We start from the raw sequence: 19,913 nt of genomic DNA, 5'->3' as shown, positions 1-19,913 counted from the left end.
TCTTCCCTCCGCCCCACGACCCGAACCTCGACCCCTGACCCCAGCGGCGGGAAACGCGCCGCGATTCAAAACCAGTACAGCTTTATTGGCTCAGGAGGCGGACACTCTCATTGTCCGGCCCGCCCCGCGCTTCCCGCCAAAACGCCCGCGGCGCATGCCCGGCCCGCCCGTCAGCCAGAGGAGCGCGCACTCCCGGCGACCCCCGCGCGCACTTCCGTCCCGGCCACGCGCGCCGCTAGAGCTGGCTAAAGTGGTTGGGGGTTGGATCCGGCGCGTGACGATGACGTTGCCAGAAGCCAGGATCATAGAGACGCTCGGCCTCCGCCGCACGCGCTGGCGGACTAAGAGTGGCTAGCGAAGCGAGCGGCCGGCGCGGGCCCCTGGCGGGCGGGCGGTACAGCCCCAAGCCTGAGACCCGGACCTGAGCATCGCAGGTTCGAGTCCCGCCCCGCCTGGGGCGAAGCCGAGGGTGGCGGCGACCTCGCGGCGTTGCACCGGCTCTCTGAGCACCTCCCCTCTGAGCACTTCCCTTGTGACAGGCCACTTCCCTTGTGACAGGCCCAGGACGAGGTGGCCAGGCGGCCCCCATGGCGCCCCTGGTCTAGGCGGAGAACCGCCTGGGCGATGAGTGAGAACCTCGACAACGAGGTAGAGTGCGGGGAGACGCTGGGTAGAGACGGGGATGGGGTGGGAGGAGGCGGGGTGGGTCAGGAAACCTGCCAGAGAATAGGTGGGGACGAGGCAGGTGCGATGGGGGAGGAAAGGAGACGGGAATGGGGTCGGGAGGGTAGAATGGGGGAGGGGAGGGGAGGGGCAGGGCTGAGTGCAGAGTGCACCGACGGAGGTCTGGGTGTGCCATAAGGAAGCTTGGGGGGCCAGGCCCCCAGGGCCTAGTCCTCACCCTAGCACCCCATCTGTCCCCACACAGGGCCCGAAGCCCATGGAGAGCTGTGGCCAGGAGAGCAGCAGTGCCCTGAGCTGCCCTACAGTCTCGGTGCCCCCTGCAGCCCCGGCAGCCCTGGAGGAGGTGGAGAAAGAGGGCGCTGGGGCGGCTACAGGGCCGGGGCCTCAGCCCGGGCTCTACAGCTACATCAGGGATGACTTGTTTACCTCTGAGATCTTTAAACTGGAGCTGCAGAACGTGCCTCGCCACGCCAGCTTCAGCGACGTCCGGCGCTTCCTGGGCCGCTTTGGTCTGCAGCCCCACAAAACCAAACTCTTTGGGCAACCACCCTGCGCCTTTGTGACATTCCGCAGCGCTGCAGAGAGGGACAAGGCCCTGCGCGTTTTGCATGGTGCCCTCTGGAAAGGCCGCCCACTCAGTGTGCGCCTGGCCCGGCCCAAGGCTGACCCCATGGCCAGGAGGAGGCGACAGGAGGGTGAAAGTGAGCCACCAGTAACACGAGTGGCCGATGTGGTGACCCCTCTATGGACAGTGCCCTATGCTGAGCAGCTTGAGCGGAAGCAGCTGGAGTGCGAGCAGGTGCTGCAGAAACTTGCCAAGTGAGTGTGGGCACAAGACATCCCTCTTGGCCAGGGCTCTGCCCGGCCCTGTGCTTCCTCAGCCTGTCCATGCACCAGTTGGGAGGCCCAGCACAGGATCTGGCGGCCCCTTTGGGAGCTAGCCAGCAAGACACCCACATCACAGTGGGCACAATGACATCCCAAAGGAGGGGTCAGGAGCCTGGACATTTGGGGAGTGGCCTGGCATGGGTGGGGGGCAGTAGGTGGAGTCCAACCACCGATCTGCTCCTCTTACAGGGAAATCGGGAGCACCAACCGTGCCTTGCTGCCCTGGCTGCTCGAGCAGAGGCACAAGCACAACAAGGCCTGCTGCCCGCTGGAGGGGGTCAGGCCATCACCCCAGCAGGTCAGGCTAGACTTCGGTGGCCACAAACCCCTATCCTGAGTTTTGAAAAACTTTGCTTTTGCTCACCCTTCCTGTTGATCTCCCTGCTTTGTGTTTTCTTCTGGTAACATCACATAGTTGTCAGCTGTTCCTCTTGTTTGACTGCCAGCCCCTGTGGGGAAATCAGGGTTTCCAGGCCCAAGCGCTGGGCAGCCAGGGTAAGGTGCAGCTCTCTCTCCCTGCAGACTGAGTACCGTAATAAGTGTGAGTTTCTGGTTGGCGTCGGGGTGGATGGGGAGGATAACACCGTGGGCTGTCGGCTCGGCAAGTACAAGGGCGGGACGTGTGCTGTGGCAGCCCCGTTTGACACCGTGCACATCCCCGAAGCCACCAAGCAGGTGGTGAAGGCCTTCCAGGAGTTCATCCGGTGAGGACCTGTGATGGGGCTCCCGGGAAGTCCTATGCGGTGTGGGAGCAGAGGGTGGTGATCCTGCCCCGGGAATTCTGGAGTGCCTGCCATTTCAGCCAGATGAAGGAAGGTGTGGCCAGAGGAGAGAGCAGGGGGACTGCTTGCCCAGTTGTGGGCACTTGGGCCAGCTCGTGATTCCCACAGGTCCACTCCATACTCGGCATACGACCCAGAGACGTACACAGGCCACTGGAAGCAGCTGACTGTGCGCACTAGCCGCCGCCGCCAGGCCATGGCCATTGCCTACTTCCACCCCCAGGTCTCCACGGGGGCCCTGCTGGGGGAGGGTGCCTAGCCTAGGTGGGCCTCAGCACAGCCTGATGGGAACTTTTCACCACTTACTCCAGAAGCTGAGCCCTGAGGAGCTGGCAGAGCTGAAGACCTCCCTAGCACAGCACTTCACAGCAGGGCCAGGCAGGGCCAGTGGAGTGACCTGCCTCTACTTCGTGGAGGAGGGACAGCGGTAAGGAGCCCGAGTGGGGCGGGGCAGGTCCCTGCAGGGACTGTGACACTGAAGGACCTGCACCTTCACCCACAGAAAGACTCCTAGCCAGGAGGGCCTGCCCCTGGAACATGTGGCTGGGGACCGGTGCATCCACGAGGACCTGCTAGGGCTGACCTTCCGGATCTCTCCACACGCCTTCTTCCAGGTAGCCCTGAGTCCCTGGTGGGCATGGGGACATGTTGAGGGAGGCCTGACGCACCATCAGGACATGATGGGAACAGTGGGCTCAGGTGAGATTTGGGGGAGTATCCAGGCAGGTGAGCCACAGGGGAGGGTGAAGTAGGAAAGAGGTTGGTCATCACTGATTTGACTCGGGACAACCTAGAGGTACACACGGCAGTGGCCCTTGTCACAGGGAGGATGAGGAGTGGCCCTCAGTGCATTACCACAGGGCACTGCTCTGGGCTCGGCAGGAGGGAGGCCATGGTGGCCTCTGGGCTGGGAAATACTGTTTCACTGTTTGCTCACTGCTGCAGGAAGGCTGTGGGGACCTGGAGCGGCCCTGTTTTTGGAGACAGGCCTGGCAGGACCTCCTGGAGGGCCAGGTGTGGGGGTGGGAGCTGCAGTTGGGTGATTCCAGGTGCCCCGGTGTGAGCTGTGGGAGGCAAAGCCCCCTTGCTGGGGCAGGGAAGGTGCAGCCTATTGGCCTGCGGGGCCTCATGAGCCCTCAACCAAGTGGGGCAAGGAGGAGGCTGTGCTTAGCACGGGCTTGGCTTTTAAAGCCAGGGGCTGGAGGAGGGCATCAGCAAGGCTGGTCCAAGGTGGGGTCAGGGAAGACGTTGGGCACCAAGGTGGGAAGTGGGCGCCGGAGGTCCCGGCAGGATGGAGGGACCAGGAATGTGGGCGTCAGGGGGCACCAGTGGCACCACAGGAGAGGAGCCACTGACATCCTGGGCACCGCCTGCCCCCAGGTGAACACACCCGCAGCCGAGGTGCTCTACACAGTCATCCAGGACTGGGCCCAGCTGGATGCGGGGAGCACGGTGCTGGACGTGTGCTGTGGCACCGGCACCATTGGCCTGGCCCTGGCCCGGGTGAGCCCTCCTGCCCTGCTGAGGGCACCCTCTCCCCACCCCAAGACCCCCATTGACCCCAGCTCAAAGGCACCACAGCTGACTCCATCATGCCCCAGGCCCAGCTCCTCTTTGCTGCCCACAGGGCCCCATGTACTCCCCTCCCTGGGTGGGGCGACACCACGCTTTCCTGTTTCAGAAGGTAAAGAGGGTCATTGGGGTCGAGCTATGCCCAGAGGCTGTGGAGGACGCCCGGGTGAACGCCCAGGACAATGGTGAGTGGCAAGGCCGTGGGTGGGGGTGGGGATGGGGGCAGCCGCCACCCCTGCTGCAAGCCTCAGCCACAGCCAGGGCTTGGGGGCTGCCCGACAGGTAGAGCAAGTGAGCAAGCTCTTTGGCTAGGGGTTCCCCAGGGCTGGCCCTGCTGGGAGGGCATGTGGCCCTCTGACAGGCCACGGTGCCATCTCTTCAGAGTTGAGTAATGTGGAGTTCCACTGCGGGAGGGCCGAGGACCTGGTGCCCACCCTGGTGAGCAGACTGGCCTCCCAGCACCTCGTGGCCATCCTGGACCCACCCCGTGCTGGCTTGCGTGAGTGGCTTTTGCTTAAGGAGGTGGCACGGGAACGAGGACACATGGGGTGGCTCACCATGTTATGCACTCTCTGGCTGTGGGGACCCAGCTGGTGTTTGCCTCCTCAGATTCCAAGGTGATCCTGGCCATCCGGAGAGCTAAGAACCTCAGGCGGCTGCTGTACGTCTCATGCAACCCCCGGGCAGCCATGGGCAACTTTGTGGAGTGAGTGTCTGCAGGGGCCTGGGTGGGGGCTAGGCCTGGTACCAAGCCCCCAGCTCCCACAGGAGCCCCTGATTAGCCTATCGGCTGACCTTAGCACCCCCCTTTTCCCCCCACAGCCTCTGCAGAGCCCCATCTAACCGGGTGAAGGGCATTCCCTTCCGGCCGGTCAAGGCTGTGGCAGTGGACCTGTTCCCGCAGACCCCGCACTGTGAGATGCTCATCCTGTTTGAGAGGGTGGAGCACCCCAATGGCACAGGGGTCTTGGGGCCCCACAGCCCTCCAGCTCAACCCACACCAGGACCCCCAGATGACACCCTACAAGAAACTGGGACCTTCCCCTCATCCTAGGCCCAGGACCCATTATGGGGACAGGAGCTGAAGGGCTCCCAGGGCCCCAGGGGCGGGGAAGGCATGGCTTGCTGGCCAGGATATTCAGAGGTAGGCAGCCAAAGGGCACAGAACCCTGTGCCCCACCAGGATTGGCCTGCTGCTAGGGGCCAGGGGCCCTGACCAGGAAGACAGGTGGGCTCCTGCAGCCTGTTCCCCATCCCCAGGGCCTTTGTGGACTAGCCAAGGCTGTGAGGGCCAGAATAAACAACTGCTCAACAAAGGGTGTTTCTGTGATGAGAGCCAGGGGTCTGAACACAGGGCCTGGGTGCCAGGGAAAGGGCCAGACTAGGCCTAGGCAGCTCTGCAAGCCTCTCTGCATGGCTGGGGGAGTCAGGGCAGAGCTTACTTTAAAAAAGAATGTTTGATTTGATACTTAAACTTGAGGAGAGGCAGAGAGAGGTCTGGGAACTGCACCAGCTGGGGGCATGGGGTGGAGAACACTGGGCAGAGTTGGCCCCTCTGTGGCCAGCCTGGCCCTCAGCCCAGCAGAGAGGGCATCAACCAAAGAAGGGGCCATGCTGGGGTGCTGCTCAGCTGTTACAAAGGCAGGGTCCAGCCTGCAGGGAGGCTCCAGGAGGGGATCTGGCCAGTCAAGGGTCCACAGGGTGCCAGCCTCTCACCCTCAGAATAAAGACATCAGCCATTCCCTTCTGGACAGTTTGCTTTATGTGTTCAGACAATCAAGGCTCGCCTTCCAGGGGCAGCCCAGTGCCCTGGATGGCATCAGCACAGGCTCCCCTGCCCCAGCCTTGAAGCATGGCTGTGTGCACATGATTCATACCCATGCTTGGCAGACGGGGGGGGGGGGGGGGCGGGGGCGGCTCACAGAGACCACAAGAGTATGGCAGCACCTGCTGTGGTGGTGCCTGGGAACAGCAAGACACAGCGAGGCTCCCCAACCTTTAGGGGAACACATGTGCACGAAGCTTTGGTTCACAGGCGCATCTGGCTGGCTAAGGGCAACAGTCACAGTCAAATGACTATTCACAGCTGCAGACAGGAGGCGAGACAGAAGCAAGTGTCTAATTATAGCAATTTGAGTTGAGGGTTTCTTTTTTAAAGGTCAACAGAAGCCAACCTTGGTCACACAGGTAGTGAGGGAAGGATATGTTGTGGGCAGCCCACAGGCCAACATTGTTTTCCTGACAGAAAAAAAAAAAGCGCCATCTGTACCGCCTGTAGGGTGCATGGTGGGGGACAGACACGGCAGAACGCTGGACTCTTGCTTCAGATGGCGCACCACAAGCACACGGCACTCTGCACAGGTGCCAATCCACCACCAGGGCCAGCCTTTGAGCACACCCTGGTGCCTCAGACTCAGGCAGGAACACATTTCCATCGCACACCCACCCATAGGGGCCACCAGTCGAGAAGCAAGCTGGGCACCAGGCAGCTGCCTTTGACATCCAGAGAAACCGCTGTCACAGGCAACAGCTCTGGATCAAGAATGGGCTACACTGAAGGCCCTTGCTTCCTGTTTAAACAAGTCCACTTGCTAAAATGCATGATTCCAAATCTACCTTCTACTCTCACTGTAAAAGTCTTTCAAAATGCTAAAATATCACAAAAGCTTTAAAAATCAATGGGTGGACATATGGACTCGACTGCAAAAAATCTTTGTAAAAAACTGTTGCCGGAGGCCAGGAAAGGCAGAGAGGGCCTCAGTGTCCAGAGAGGCGCTTTTAGGGCATTAAGACTTCATCAGAAAAAGGGGCCCTAGGAGGCCAGGGTAACTCCAGGAGGTGGCAGGACGTCATCCTTGCTGGCATCGTGTCCAGACTGGAGAGGGACCACCTTGATGGTTTGCCTCCAATCCCAGAAAGCTAGTTCTGATGCTAAAATTCTGTTTAAGCCAAAAAGGTTTAAAATATTCCTTTCTGTTCTACCTTTTCAAAGAAGGGGAAACACAGAGGGTGGGTGAGGGCAGGGCACCATGTGCACCTCCTGACCAGGTCCCTGTAGCAGCCCTGCAGGCGCCCTGGGCACATGGGCCACCTGGCATCACAGGCCAGCCACAGGACTCAGCCATCCCCTCTCATCTGTCATCCAAGCATCATGTGTCGTCAGTGCGTATTACATACTAAAATTCATGAAAGCCTTCATAAAAAGAGCCTGCAGCAGGTGCACAGAAGCAGGGTCCACCACTGTCCACAGTCACCAGCTGCCACTGGTGCAGTCGCTGAGTCCATCCATTCAGGCCTGGAGCTTTCCAGGGAGAGCCGCTGCTCCACATGTGTGCTGTGTGGCCATGGCTGTCCCTGTACACCAAAGCCTCCACCCTAAGGCCGGGCCCACAAGTTGGCCACAGGGAAGGAGCGTGGGTTGGAGGCCTGACACTGGTGCACGATGCATGACTGCTGGTCTCCTCAGAAGTGCGGCTGGCGGCCCCCGCGCCCTGGCCCGTGCCACCTCCCTCACACGTCCACGGTGCACAGGGGCTCACCGCCAGGCTGGGCGGACGCCACAATGGACATCTTGGGCTTCTTTCGAGTCTCCTCCTGAAAGAACAAAGGTCAGGGGTACCAGTGAGGTGGGCTTGGCAGAGGCTCGGGAAGACACAAGGTGGAGGGAGAGCCCAGCAGATCATGCCAGGAGGCCCTGGAGCCCCAAGGGCACCAGTGCTTGTGATGCCAGGCTAGGAGGAGCAGGGAAGGCCTGGGGCAGGCCAGCCTGAGATTGCAGAGGCCCCCTGGATTGCCATCAGAGCACAACATGTGCAGCCTCCCTGGCAATCAGGACATGTACCAAGAAGTGAAGAATTTTGGGTGCAGTTACAGGGACAGGACAGGCCTCCCCACTGGGTGTTCCTCCCTTGCCCAGCTTTTGCTTGCCTCAGGCCCAGCCAGGAGCACTGTGTCCTGCACCTGCTGCCCTTGAGCCCCACAGCCCCTCTTCCGACCAGGGGCAAACCAGGCAGTCCCACTGGCTCCAGGAGGCCAAGCCCCACCCCAGGGAGCAGCAAGGGACCTGCTGGCCTGGGCGGCAGCAGATACCTCCTGGGGCTCTCACCCAGGCCAGGGGACTGCCACACTTAAGAAAGCTCCCACCCAGAAGGCCCAGGTGGGCAGGTCACGCCGTGGCCAGGCAGACGATGCCTGAAGACAGAAGACACCGCTGCCAGCCTGACAGGCCCCTCTTTGAGTGGGGTTCCCAAGGTGGCTTTAGGAGGCTTCATCAGGACCAAGCCCTACAGATTCAACCCTGGCAGGTGCACTGACCTACCTCCAAACACCCAGGGAGGACATGGGACTCAGGTGGCCCACCAAGACTGTGACCTTCATGGTCCACCAACAGGCTGGCCTGCCAGCTCTCTAACAACGGAACCAAAACTGAAGTGATTTATAAAAGTATCACACATGTTGAAGCTCAAAGAAAAGCCTGTATCTGATTTTGGAAGGAGGATCCAAGCATTTCCAAGGTGTCAACTCAGGCACGGGTCCTGGGGTCTGCTGTCCCTCCACAGGTGCCACAGGAATGGCCGTGGCCCGGCAGCCCTCCCGCTAGGGTGGCACTCACCCTTTCCTCAGCCAGCCTCTTCATCTCCTCTTGGAGCTTGCTGAGGATGTGCAGGTTGGGCTTGTTCTTCTTGGCGTACTGCTGCAGCTCAATCACACTCTTGTCCGATGTCTCCTGGGAAGTATAGCACCTCACGCTCAGGACTGCAGGCTGTAGCTCTACGGCCTGCCCGCTGCCCAGCAGCTGTGTGCCTGGGACCCTGAAGGCAGGCGCGCCCAGGGTCTGGCAGACACGAAACAGCCAGGAGCTGTGGCAACATAACTGCATGCTGACTGGCCCGCCTCAGTGATGCCAGGCCCACTGACAGCAGCAGAGAGCGAGGGGCAGTCCATAGCTGCCAAGCCTTTCTGCCCACACCACGCCACTTATATGGCCTCCTGCCATGGGCAGAGTAGGGAGGTGAGGTGCTCGTGGTGCCGAGTCCTCATCAAGGAGTGAAACCAGAGTGTGGCCATAGCCAGTAAGAACAGCACGCTGCAGCCCAGCCCATCAGCCTCAGGCACTGAGCTCTCTGCACACTCCATGAATGCAGAGCAGCATCAGGCTGGCCTCAGCCCCTTTCCGTCTTAGGCCAGCCCCAAGGGTGCTGTGGTTCCTCGGGATGCCAGAGCTCCCCCAAGCTGTGGCTGTGCCTGGCTGGGACCTTTCCCCCTCCTGCTCAGGGAAGTTTCCCACCCCGGGGCCAGAGTGGGGCTTGCCTTCTCTCCCTCCGTCACAGCCAAAGACCATGCACAGCAAAGGCAGAAGCAAGTGCTACCTACATTTCAACTTGCTTCCCAAAAATATCTCTCAAGTTCCTTAACATGCCCTGGTGGCCCGTGTGGGCCCCCTCACCCTCCCTTATCATGTCCAGAGTAAAGGCCTCTTCGGGGACAGTGCCGAGGCCTCGGTCTCAGGGACCTAAAGGCAGGCCCTGCTCTTGGCAGCTGGCTCGGGCAGAGGGCCCACCCACCACACAGTCCTAGGGCTGCCCCACCTGCAGGCCTAACCCCTCCACAACTACTTCCCCTTCCAATGACCAGGAGGGCAAGAACCCAGAGAGTTTCTGTAATCATTTGGGGAAAATGATTACACTCACCTCCCCATGTTACCCCCCACCCCTCAGGAGTGGGCACTGGCTTACACTGCAAGATGTTGGCCACAACAGCAGAAACAAGACAGATGGTACACATATGCTCTTCTGTTAGAGATGGACCGGCACTGGTACCAGGGAGAGCTACCCTGACACACTCGCTCTCCTTCAAGCAGGGAGAGCTGGCCCTGGCTCCTGAGCCTTTGCACACCTCTGAGCCGGGCGCACCTTCAGCATCTCCTGCCCGGCCCTGCCTTGCACTTTGGCCATCTCCCTATAAGCCACATAGCTGGGCCCAGCCTGCGTTCCCAATCACCCACACTTCACTGACCATGCCCAGCAGGCTGGGATAGGAGATGTGGCTGGGACGACCACACCCCTGCCCACAAAGCCACACAAGTGGCCCAGGAGAGAGGCAGCTGTGAGCAAGAGCAGAGCTGCCCAGCTCTGCCCCCTCTGAGCACAGAGCCTCAGGAATACGCTCCAGGGTGGCAGCACAGGCTGCCCTGGGACCTGCTGATGGCCAGTTACCTGCTTGACCATCTTGCTGCTCTCACGGCCATACATGCGCAGTAAAGACCCCCAGTTCTTGACATGTGGGTGCAGCAGCTGAAGGATCTTCTGTGAGGCTAACTGCTTTCCAACTCTCTTGTTCTTACCTACACAGAGAAAGAGCAAGCATGGAGAGGGGGTCACAAACACCCAGTGCTCATGGGGCCCCCTGCCGCTCCCAGCCCTCCTGACCCACACCCTGAGGGCCAGCCAGGGCACATTCTACAGGAACAGGCAGCACTCTGCCACTGCTCTGGGCACCTGAGTCTCACAGTACCCAGCTGCCACCTTGAGAGTGGCCCTCAGAGTCTAGGAGCTGAGGACACTACCACTCAAAGCCACGCAGCCGAGAGCCTCCCTCCCGCCAAGACGCACACCTCCAGAAACAGGGAGCAGCAGGATTCTGCTGGCTGTTCGAGGAGGAGGGCCTTTCCTCCTGCCACAGGGACAAGGGCTGGACGGAGACAGGGGTGACAGCGGGGGAAAGGGAAAAGACAGGGAAAGTGCAGGCAGGACGGCCGCCAGTCCGCCTTAGGCTGAACGTGTGGTGGCCAGCACACACAGCTGGGCTCAGGGACAATGCCAGGGCAACAGCTGAGACCAAGCCACAGAGGCGCAGGGCCACACCAGGGGCCGCCCGCCCAGCGGCCACCGGGCAGCAGAGAAGGAGTCCTTACACCACCCGCGCACTGTGTGCTTGCCACACGCCATGACGTATTCACTCTTCTGGTTTTTCCCAGGAACCACTTCAAACTTGATAGACGTGTCACCCATCCCATGGTTTCTTTAAGAGAAAACAGACAACAGATGGCGTCCCCTGAGCAGAGCAGCCAGCTGCCTCTGAGGAGGCCTGCTCTGGGAAGCCCTTAGGAAATGACCAAGCCTCTCCCCAGACTGCATCTCAGCCAGAGGAGGGAATTCTCCACACGCCCGATTCAGGCCTGTGGGACTGACTGGTGGCCAGGGCCAAGGGGCTGCTGTGTACCCAGGGAAACCTGGCCATGCCTCTGCCTTGGGACAAACAGCCACAAGAATATGAGACGCCAGAGAGGAGCTCCCCCGACCTGACTCATGGGGGGAGGCACCCCCCTACCCTACCTTTTAAGGCACTCGTGGAGGATCTGATATGGAGACAACAGCCCAGCCTTGCTGGTCAGCTCGTAGACCCGCGAGTCCTCGATGCTGATGTGGTTAAAATACTACAACACAAAGCAGAGGCTTGTGAGTCCCCACCAGGCCCACCGGCCTCTTCATGGCTGGGCCTGCGGTTGGCTTTCCCCAGATGCTTAATGTCTGTTCTTGTGAGCTCGCCTAGCACATCATACCTCAACTCTGCAAGGAACCCACCGGGTACGAGACATGCTCCGTACCTCACCGTCCAGTTGCCCATCTCCAGAGCCCACAGCACCCTTCCACCCTGAGCACTGTGGGATGGAGTCTGGCATCCTAAGAGGGCCCCAGGTACATGGCTGGCTGGCCAGGCCCACCTTATTTGGATCTGATTCTGATCCATAAGGCACCCTTCTCAGAACTCTATAAAGATAAAGCACCTTTGCAGAGAGGCTTTACTATTGCCACAACTGAGACTACAGGAGAGGGAAAGTCAGCCAGACCCAAAAGCTGGCCTTAAAAGGCCCAGCTCCCCAAAGGCCAAAGCCCCACACAGCTACATAGAGCCCAGCCCCAGGTGGCCAGCAGAGGCCCAGCCCAGCAAGGCTTCCAACAGTGTCATCACCCTGGCTCTGCAGCCAACCCAAGAACACACAGGAAGGGCAAGAGAGGCAGACAGGGAAACAAGAGGTGATGGGGAGATTCCACACAGTGAGGCGTAGGGAAGCTGCAGCAGGCTGAGGTGCAGAGACAGTGCCCACTGTGCCTTCCCAGACTAGGACTCTGGCTGAAGCTGAGAGTGCCTCCTGGGTGAAAGGAAGATGCCATCCAGCCCACTCTGGAGCATGGACAACCTCCCTGGTGGAGCTCCTGTGACAACATACCACAAAGTCAGTGGCTTAGAACAAGAGGTTTATTCTCTCACCATTCTGAAGTCTGAAATCAAGGCCTCAGCAAGGCCATCCTCTTTCAGAAGCCTCTAGGGAGCCTCTGCCAGCTCCTGGTGGCCCCGGCATCCCTTGGCTATGGCAGCATTGCTCCGATTTTCATATGGACTACTAGCCCTGCCCCTCCTCCCTCTTCTTAGAGAAACACCAGACACACTGGATCACACCACTGCTCTGCTTCAGTGTGATCTCATGTTAACCTAATTCTATCTGCAATCATCCTCTTTCCAAAAAAGACCACACTTTGAAGTACTGGAGATTACCCATCAGCCACATCCTCACAGTGCTTCCCCCACCGGCCCTGTTCTGGAGGGGTCTGCAGGGACCTGGAGCCTGCCTGGCCCATGGGCAGCGAGGAAACCTAGAATCAAATGCTTCACACGCCTCGCTGTGCAGGCTCCACGGTGTGCCAAGCCCGCTCCACAGGGATACTGGCCCTACAGACAGGGCAGTGGGCAGCTCCTCTGCCCTCGCCGCTCCAGCAAGCAGCAAGGCCAACTCGCTGCAACTGCATAGAAGAGGAAGGCACTAGCCCTGAGGTTGGCAAGCGAAAAATCCTCGAGGTATGGCTTGGCTACTGTCTTCAAATAGGTCCCCAGAAGACACTGCTCCTCTCAAGTGCACAAATCAACATGGGTCTTTTTCCAGGGAAGGTCACTCACCAAGACATCAGGCCCTGGAACCTCAAGGGTTTGTCAACCAGCCAACCAATTAGCAACGTCCAGTGCTGTCGGCCCACAAGAACCCACATACCCCACGGCTTCGGGACTGGCCCTGGAGAAGCTGAGGCAGTGGCTGACACACACACAGCTAGAGAGCACGCTCAGAAGTTTCTGGCAGAAGACCGACACCAGGATGCCCTGCACCAAGCTGCCTGAGGCCACATGTGCTACTGAGGGTTAACCCACCAGGGACAGGTGGAGGCTCCAGCTCGTGAGAGCAGACAGATGGCAGAAGTGACCTGCAGACAAATCCCTGTTGCTTCTGACAAACAGCACAGGAGAAACCTAAGCAATCAGTGCCTGGCAGATGCCAAAGGACCGTGTGGGAGCACCACAGACGCCCGACACCTCTACATTCCACTATCTATATGAGATGGACCAATGCCTGGCAAGACACAAACTATCTCAGTAGCCTCAACAGCCCTACACCTGTTCAAGAAACTCAACAGTAGTTCAGAGTAGTCACAGTTATAGTTAGTAGTTCATACAGTAGTAGTTTAAAACTTTCCCATTAGGAAAACTCCAGGCCCAAATTTTAAGGAAGAAATGATACCAATCCTATATCTGTCTTGCCCTTCTGAAAAACTCAGGAGGAGGGCTACTTCCCACTTCGCTTGATGACACTACCTGTACCATGACCTAAACACCAAGAACACAGATGCAGCAGGGAACTAGCAAATTAAAGCCATTAACACATGAAAAGGAACATATACCATGCCCAAGTAGGACTTATCCCAGGAACACATTTTTAAAAAAACAACGTAATTAACTATATTAACAAATTAGAGAAGAAAACTGGATAACGAATCTACAGAAAAACTACTAGAATAAACCAGTGCAAATAAAACAAATTCTAGCTCTGTAAGCTAGCAATAAACAATCAATTGGAACTAAGGTACTATTCATCACAGTGCCATACATAAAATATTTAACTATAAATCTAGTAGAATATACACAGGGCCTGTGTGATGAAAACTGCCGACCACCCATGAAAGATATCAAAGAAGACCTAAATAAATGGACAGATGAACTATGTTTATGATTTGGAAAATCCAATATTGTTAGGATGTCCATTCTCCCCAGATTGATCTACAGGATCAATTCCAATCAAAATGCAGGCAGATTTTTTTTTTTTTTTTTTTTTTAAGATGCGGTTTCGCTCTTGTTGCCCAGGCTGGAGTGCAATGGCACAATCTCGGCTCACTGCCACCTCACCTTCCGCCTCCTGGGTTCAAGCGATTCTCCTGCCTCAGCCTCCTGAGTAGCTGGGATTACATGTGCCCGCCACCACGCCCACCTAATTTTTGTATTTAAGTAGAGATGGGGTTTCACCATGTTGGCCAGGCAGGTCTCGAACTCCTAACCTCAGGTAATCCACCCACCTCGGCCTCCCAAAGTGCTGGGATTACAGGCGTGAGCCACTGCACCCAGCCCAGAATTTTTTATAGAAACTGACATATTGTTTCTAAAGTCTACATGGAACAGCAAAGGAGCTAGAATAGCCAAAACAATTTTTTGAGAAAGAATAACAAAGTTGGAGGACTCCCAGTATCAAGACTTCAAGTCATCAGGAAAGTGTGGCATCAGGAAAAGGACACACAGCTCGAAAGACAGAAGACAGCCCCAAAACAGACACACTTCCACGGTCACCTAGTGACTGAGAAAGGTGTGAGGGCAATGCTAACATAAGCGTGCACCTGCCGCACAGCCCAGCAACCCCATCCCAAGGGTTTACCTGAAGGAAACGAATCCGCCCATCAAACACAGACCTGGACCACCTTACAGCAGCCTTACTGCCCATCACCAAAACCCAGAAACCTGTCAGTGTCCCTCAAGGGAGAATGGAGAGACGAACTGAGGGGCACAGCCACCTGGTGGCCAGCACTCAGGAGTACAAATGACCACACGACGGATGCGTCACACCACGCCAAGCCAGAGGCCAGGTTCAAAGGCTACGTACCAGGTGACTCCACTAAGAGGACATTCAGGATCTGGCAAAACTACAGGGGCAGTTCAGTGCCCACCAGAGGATACAGGTGGGAGAGTTTGACCAACAAAGGAGAATGTCGGAATGTACAGAAATGTTCTGCATCTTGATTGCAGTGTTGGTTACATGACTGTGTATTTGTCAAAACTCACAGTACTGTACCAAAAAGTGAATTTAACTCTATGTAAATTTTAAAATAAGTTGAAAAAAAAAAAAAAAGAAAACACTTGGTCACTAATACCTAAATTTAATAGCCATGAACCACCAACCCACAGCTAGCAACAAAATACCAAGAGATCACCACAAGCTTTGTGAAAAGGAAATGATGCCAGTTGTTCCTTTTTTCCCTTTTTAATCAAGTAGCATACACGCGTGGCCACCACACCTCACAGGCATCAACCCGCCCCTCCTGACATGTCAACCCCACCTCCGGAGTCCACACAAGGAGGGGATGCTACCCCACGCCCCAGGCTGTCCAGGGGACAGTCCAAGGACAGGTGTTGGCACCTCTGCACAGGCAGCTGGGAGGAGCAGGGGGCGGGGACACAACCTGAGAGCCTCGCTAGGGAGGACCAGCAAATAGAAACTTCCCAGGAACAGGAGATGGCCACCCCTGTCTAAACACCCCCCCCACACCCTACAACAGAGGGAAAAGCTACTTTCCCCTCTGACAGATTTTTAAATGGGGACATCACAGATGACATATATACATTTTTTTTTTTTTGAGACATATTCTCGCTCTGTCGCCCAGGCTGGAATGCAGTGGCGCAATCTCAGCTCGCTGCAAGCTCCGCCTCCTGGGTTCATGCCATTCTCCTGCCTCAGCCTCCCAAGTAGCTGGGACTACAGGTGCCCACCACCATGCCCGGCTAATTTTTTGTATGTTTTTAGCAGAGACGGGGTTTCACCGTGTTAGCCAGGATGGTCTCGATGTCCTTACCTCGTAATCTGCCCGCCTCGGCCTCCCAAAGTGCTGGGATTACAGGCGTGAGCCACCACGCCCAGCCCACAGATGACATATATACAAATAAGAGGGTCAAAGAGCTTCTCAGGAGGGGCACATACAAAAGGCACCCTAAACCAAGGCATGGCATCATAAAAACACACGGTCTTCTCTCAGGTTCCCAGAACAGAGCTCTTAAAACCCTGAGGATTTCCTGAGTGCTAGGTTTGTCTTTTGTGATTCAAAACGACCCCACCACAGAGCTTATGCTGAGGAGGTGGCCAGGGTGGGCTCCCCAGAGAAATCAAATGTGTCAGTAGAGGGGAGGAACTTTCAGCCCTTCATGAAAAATAAGTTTCATAAGTAAAATTTTTCCTGAGTTCCTGAGTCCTAGCAAATTTCCAAGCACGAGGAGGGGTCCTGTGCCGGGTGGCAGGGGCCCCCATTTGCGGCTGGCACAGGAAGTGGGGGCAGTCCCACGAAACTGAGCTCCTTACCTGGGGAGATATGACGCTAGCTCCAGACAGGCTGCAGTGTGGGAGGATCAGAGTAGGGGTGTGGAAAAAGCCCCAGGCAGGGGAGTCTACAGCGGAAGCCACCACATGCCCCACCCCCATGTCCTTCTCCACCTGGGGAAACCTCTTCTTTCTCAGACTGCTTTGCAATGTGGTTTCTGCAAAGCCTCTCCACTTCACAGAAGAACCCCAGAGTGGAGGCTGAGAACCTGACTCCCCGCTGGGCCCTCTCCTGGCGCCAGAACCCACAGTGGTTCATGGACATTTTCACCACCCCATAGCAAAGAATAGGCAGGGCTTTTACTCAGACAGGAAGGCAGCGTGAGACCTACACAACTCAGGCACCATCATCTGCAGCAACCCATACTAAGAGTTTTGGTGGGCCAGGGTCTACGCAAGCACTTCCCCAGAGGGCCTTGGAAGCCTCCCTGGGAGCCATATTTCCCACGGTTGGGTCACTCAGAAATAAAATCAAATGTGGCCGGGTGCGGTGGCTCACGCCTATAATCCCAGCACTTTGGGAGGCCAAGACGGACGGATCACGAGGTCAAGAGATAGAGACCATCCTGCCCAACACGGTGAAACCCCATCTCTACTAAAAATACAAAAATTAGCCGGGCGTGGTGGCGTGCACCTGTAGTCCCAGCTACTCAGGAGGCTGAGGCAGGAGAATCGCTTGAACCCAGGAGGCGGAGGTTGCAGTACGCGGAGATCGAACCACTGCACTCCAGCCTGGCAACAGAGCAAGACTCCATCTCAAAAAAAAAAGGGACAAATGTGACTCTTCCTGGAATAGCTAGTACTTGGAGACTGTGCTTGATCCACATGCGGTCTGCAATCTGTCTGTAGCCTGTCCGCGATGAAGCAGTTACATAAAGCACAGAAAACATGTAGAAACTTGAGAGCAAGAGACTAGGTGTGGTGGCTCACGCCTGTAATCCCATCATCCTGGGAGGCTGAGGCAGGAGGACTGCTTGAAGCCAGGAGTTCAAGAAACTTAAGAGCAAGTTAGTACTACCATGGACACTTAACCATATTTTATAACAGCACCAGTCGACAAAGATGAGAAAACTTTACAAAACCCATCCTAAAGTAGTTCTGGAATGGCCAAATAAGGACTCCAAAATCTGCTCTCCTCCATTAAAGCAACAAGAACACTAGCAAAAATGGTCAGAATTAATTCTTTCAGAACCCTGGAAACTAAAGAAAGGCTTTCAACAATCTGAGGAGTGTTGATTCAAGAAAGACAACGAGTCTTGCTAAGAACAAGGAGTTGCTGGCATCTTAACTCGCCCCATTCCCAGCCCTTCTCCCCAGCTCTGTGGTAGCCACTCAATGGAGAACGGGCCCTCAAGGCCCCAGGCCCAGAGAACTGTCACTGTTGGGTTTACCTGGCCACCCTCTGGAAAAGCCTCATGGCAGGATTTGTCTTTATTTGACCTCACTCAGTGAAAACAGCCCAGTTCCTGAGGGCTTTTGTCAAAAGGAACCAGTGGCAACTGTTTCACCCTGCAGCTGCCAGAGGCTGGGGCACTAGTTGGGCAAACAAGAGGCTGGCCAAGAACCCGAGAAGGAAAAGCTGGAGATGTCCATGGGGCTCTGAAAGGCTCTAGCGTATGTCTGGAGATGGCTGCGCACAGGCCCAGGAAAACCTCCCAGCTGACTGACCTGGAGACTCTGTGCAGGTGGCAGACAAAGGCTAAGACAGTTGGCAGCCACCGGAGCACACCAGGTGAGCCCCACAGACCCACAGCTCTCATCACAGGCCGGGAGACTTACTGGCTCAGGGAATTTAAGAAAATCCCTGTCCAAGCATCAGGAGACCACTCAGCTAAAGGGCCCGTGTATTCAGTGGCCACAAATCATAAAGAATACACACTTCACAGAATCAATCTAGGAAAGTCACTATTATGAGGTAAACTGTCACCCCCAAATTTACATGTTGAAGTCCCTCAGAATGCAACAGTATTTGGAGACAAGGTCTTTACAGAGGTCATCACATTACAATGAGGTCATTAGGGTAGGGCCTAATCCAGTGAGACAGGTGTCTCTATCAAATGGGCAATGTGGAGACCAGCATGCACACAGAAAGGCATGGACATGGAGATCGCTATCCTCCACCCACGGAGAAAGGCCTTCTCTTAGCCTTCTGACACCTTCATTTTGGACTTCTGGCTTCCAGAACTTTGAGACTATACATCTCTGTCATTTAAGCCTCCCAGTCTGTGACACTTTGTTACAGCATCCCTAGCAAACTGATACAGTCACAAATAGAGAGCAAGGACATATGACAAAAACATAAACTTAAGGGAGGTGAGGTAATGTGATTTCCAGAGTTGCCATATATTTTAAATGTCCAATTCTCGACAATAACAAAAAATTCTGAGATATGCAAAGAAATAGGAAAGTAGAGACAGCCCATACATGAAGGGAAAGGCAGTTTAATATACATGCTCTCTGGGAACTGGACTTACCAGAAACAGATTTTACATCACCTACAGAAAACATACTCAAAGGACTAAGAAACCATGTCTAAAGAACTGAAGTATAATGCCAGCACAGTGGCACGTCTGTCATCTCAACACTTTAGGAGGCTGAGGTGGGCAGATTGCTTGAGCCTAGGAGTTCGAGACCAGCCTGAGCAATATGGTGAAACCCCATCTCTACCCCATATATATATATATATTTTTTTTTTCTTTTTTCTTTTTTTTTTTTTTTGAGACAGGAGTCTCACTCTGTCAACAGGCTGGAGCACAGTGGCGCAGTATCAGCTCACTGCAACCTCCACCTCCTGGGTTCAAGTGGTTCTTCTGCCTCAGCCTCCCGGGTAGCTGCAATTACAGGTGCCCACCACCACACCCAGCTAATTTTTGTATTTTTAGTAGAGACGGGGTTTCACCATGTTGGCCAGGATGGTCTCAATCTCTTGACCTTGTGATCTGCCCGCCTTGGCCTCCCAAAGTGCTGGGATTACAGGTGTGAGCCACCATGCCTGACCCTATATATACAATTAAAAAAAAAAAAAAGAATTAAAGTATAAAAACAATGCATTACCCAATAGAGAATTTTTTTTAAAAAGACAGAAATTATGAAACAGTCACTAGAGGGGTTTACCAGCAGAATGTGAGCCAACAGAAGATAAAGGAGCAAACCTGAAGACAGGGCAATTGAAATAATCCACACTGAGGGACAGAAAGAAAAAAGTACAGAGAAGAAACAACAGAGCCTCAGAGACCTGTGATATATCATCAAGTGTAACAATTTACTGATCAAGAAAAAGAAGAAAGCCTCAAATTACTGAAATCAGGAATGACAGCAAGGGACCATCACAACCATATAGAAATAAAAAAGGGTCATATGGGGATACTAGGAACAAATATATGCTAATCAATTAGATAATCTACATCAAATGGGGAAAAAATTCCAAAAAAGACACAAACTATCAACACTGGCTCAAGAAGAAATAGATAATCTCAATAGACCTATAACATGTAAGATTGAATTAGCAATTAAGTAGCTCTGGACAA

General features: G+C 55.6%; 2 protein-coding genes across 2 annotated transcripts in view; one reads left to right on the top strand and one right to left on the bottom strand.

Annotated features, from left to right (window-relative positions):
* The first annotated feature begins 293 nt into the window (after positions 1 to 293).
* Positions 294 to 5,668, top strand: TRMT2A (tRNA methyltransferase 2 homolog A). The gene is made up of 12 exons (XM_003814064.5): positions 294 to 648; positions 929 to 1,503; positions 1,762 to 1,870; positions 2,095 to 2,276; positions 2,463 to 2,577; positions 2,666 to 2,781; positions 2,857 to 2,968; positions 3,735 to 3,857; positions 4,036 to 4,111; positions 4,309 to 4,425; positions 4,536 to 4,632; positions 4,749 to 5,668. The coding sequence occupies exons 1-12, from the start codon at positions 625 to 627 to the stop codon at positions 4,978 to 4,980; spliced, it is 1,878 nt and encodes a 625-aa protein (XP_003814112.1). The 5' UTR covers positions 294 to 624; the 3' UTR covers positions 4,981 to 5,668.
* A 2-nt stretch (positions 5,669 to 5,670) lies between these two features.
* The window catches only part of DGCR8 (DGCR8 microprocessor complex subunit), a 31,522-nt gene continuing 17,279 nt past the window's right edge, over positions 5,671 to 19,913 (bottom strand). Inside the window, exons 10-14 of the mRNA XM_034948974.3 lie at positions 11,261 to 11,361; positions 10,840 to 10,946; positions 10,142 to 10,269; positions 8,539 to 8,652; positions 5,671 to 7,520 (exon numbers count right to left, since the gene is read on the bottom strand). Coding sequence (XP_034804865.1) covers positions 7,437 to 7,520; positions 8,539 to 8,652; positions 10,142 to 10,269; positions 10,840 to 10,946; positions 11,261 to 11,361 — 534 coding nt within the window. The 3' untranslated portion in view covers positions 5,671 to 7,436. The remainder of the gene's footprint in view (positions 7,521 to 8,538; positions 8,653 to 10,141; positions 10,270 to 10,839; positions 10,947 to 11,260; positions 11,362 to 19,913) is intronic.

Source organism: Pan paniscus, chromosome 23, assembly GCF_029289425.2.
Source record: "Pan paniscus chromosome 23, NHGRI_mPanPan1-v2.0_pri, whole genome shotgun sequence".
NCBI classification, from domain to species: domain Eukaryota; kingdom Metazoa; phylum Chordata; class Mammalia; order Primates; family Hominidae; genus Pan; species Pan paniscus.
This window is presented reverse-complemented; position numbering and strand designations above follow the sequence as displayed.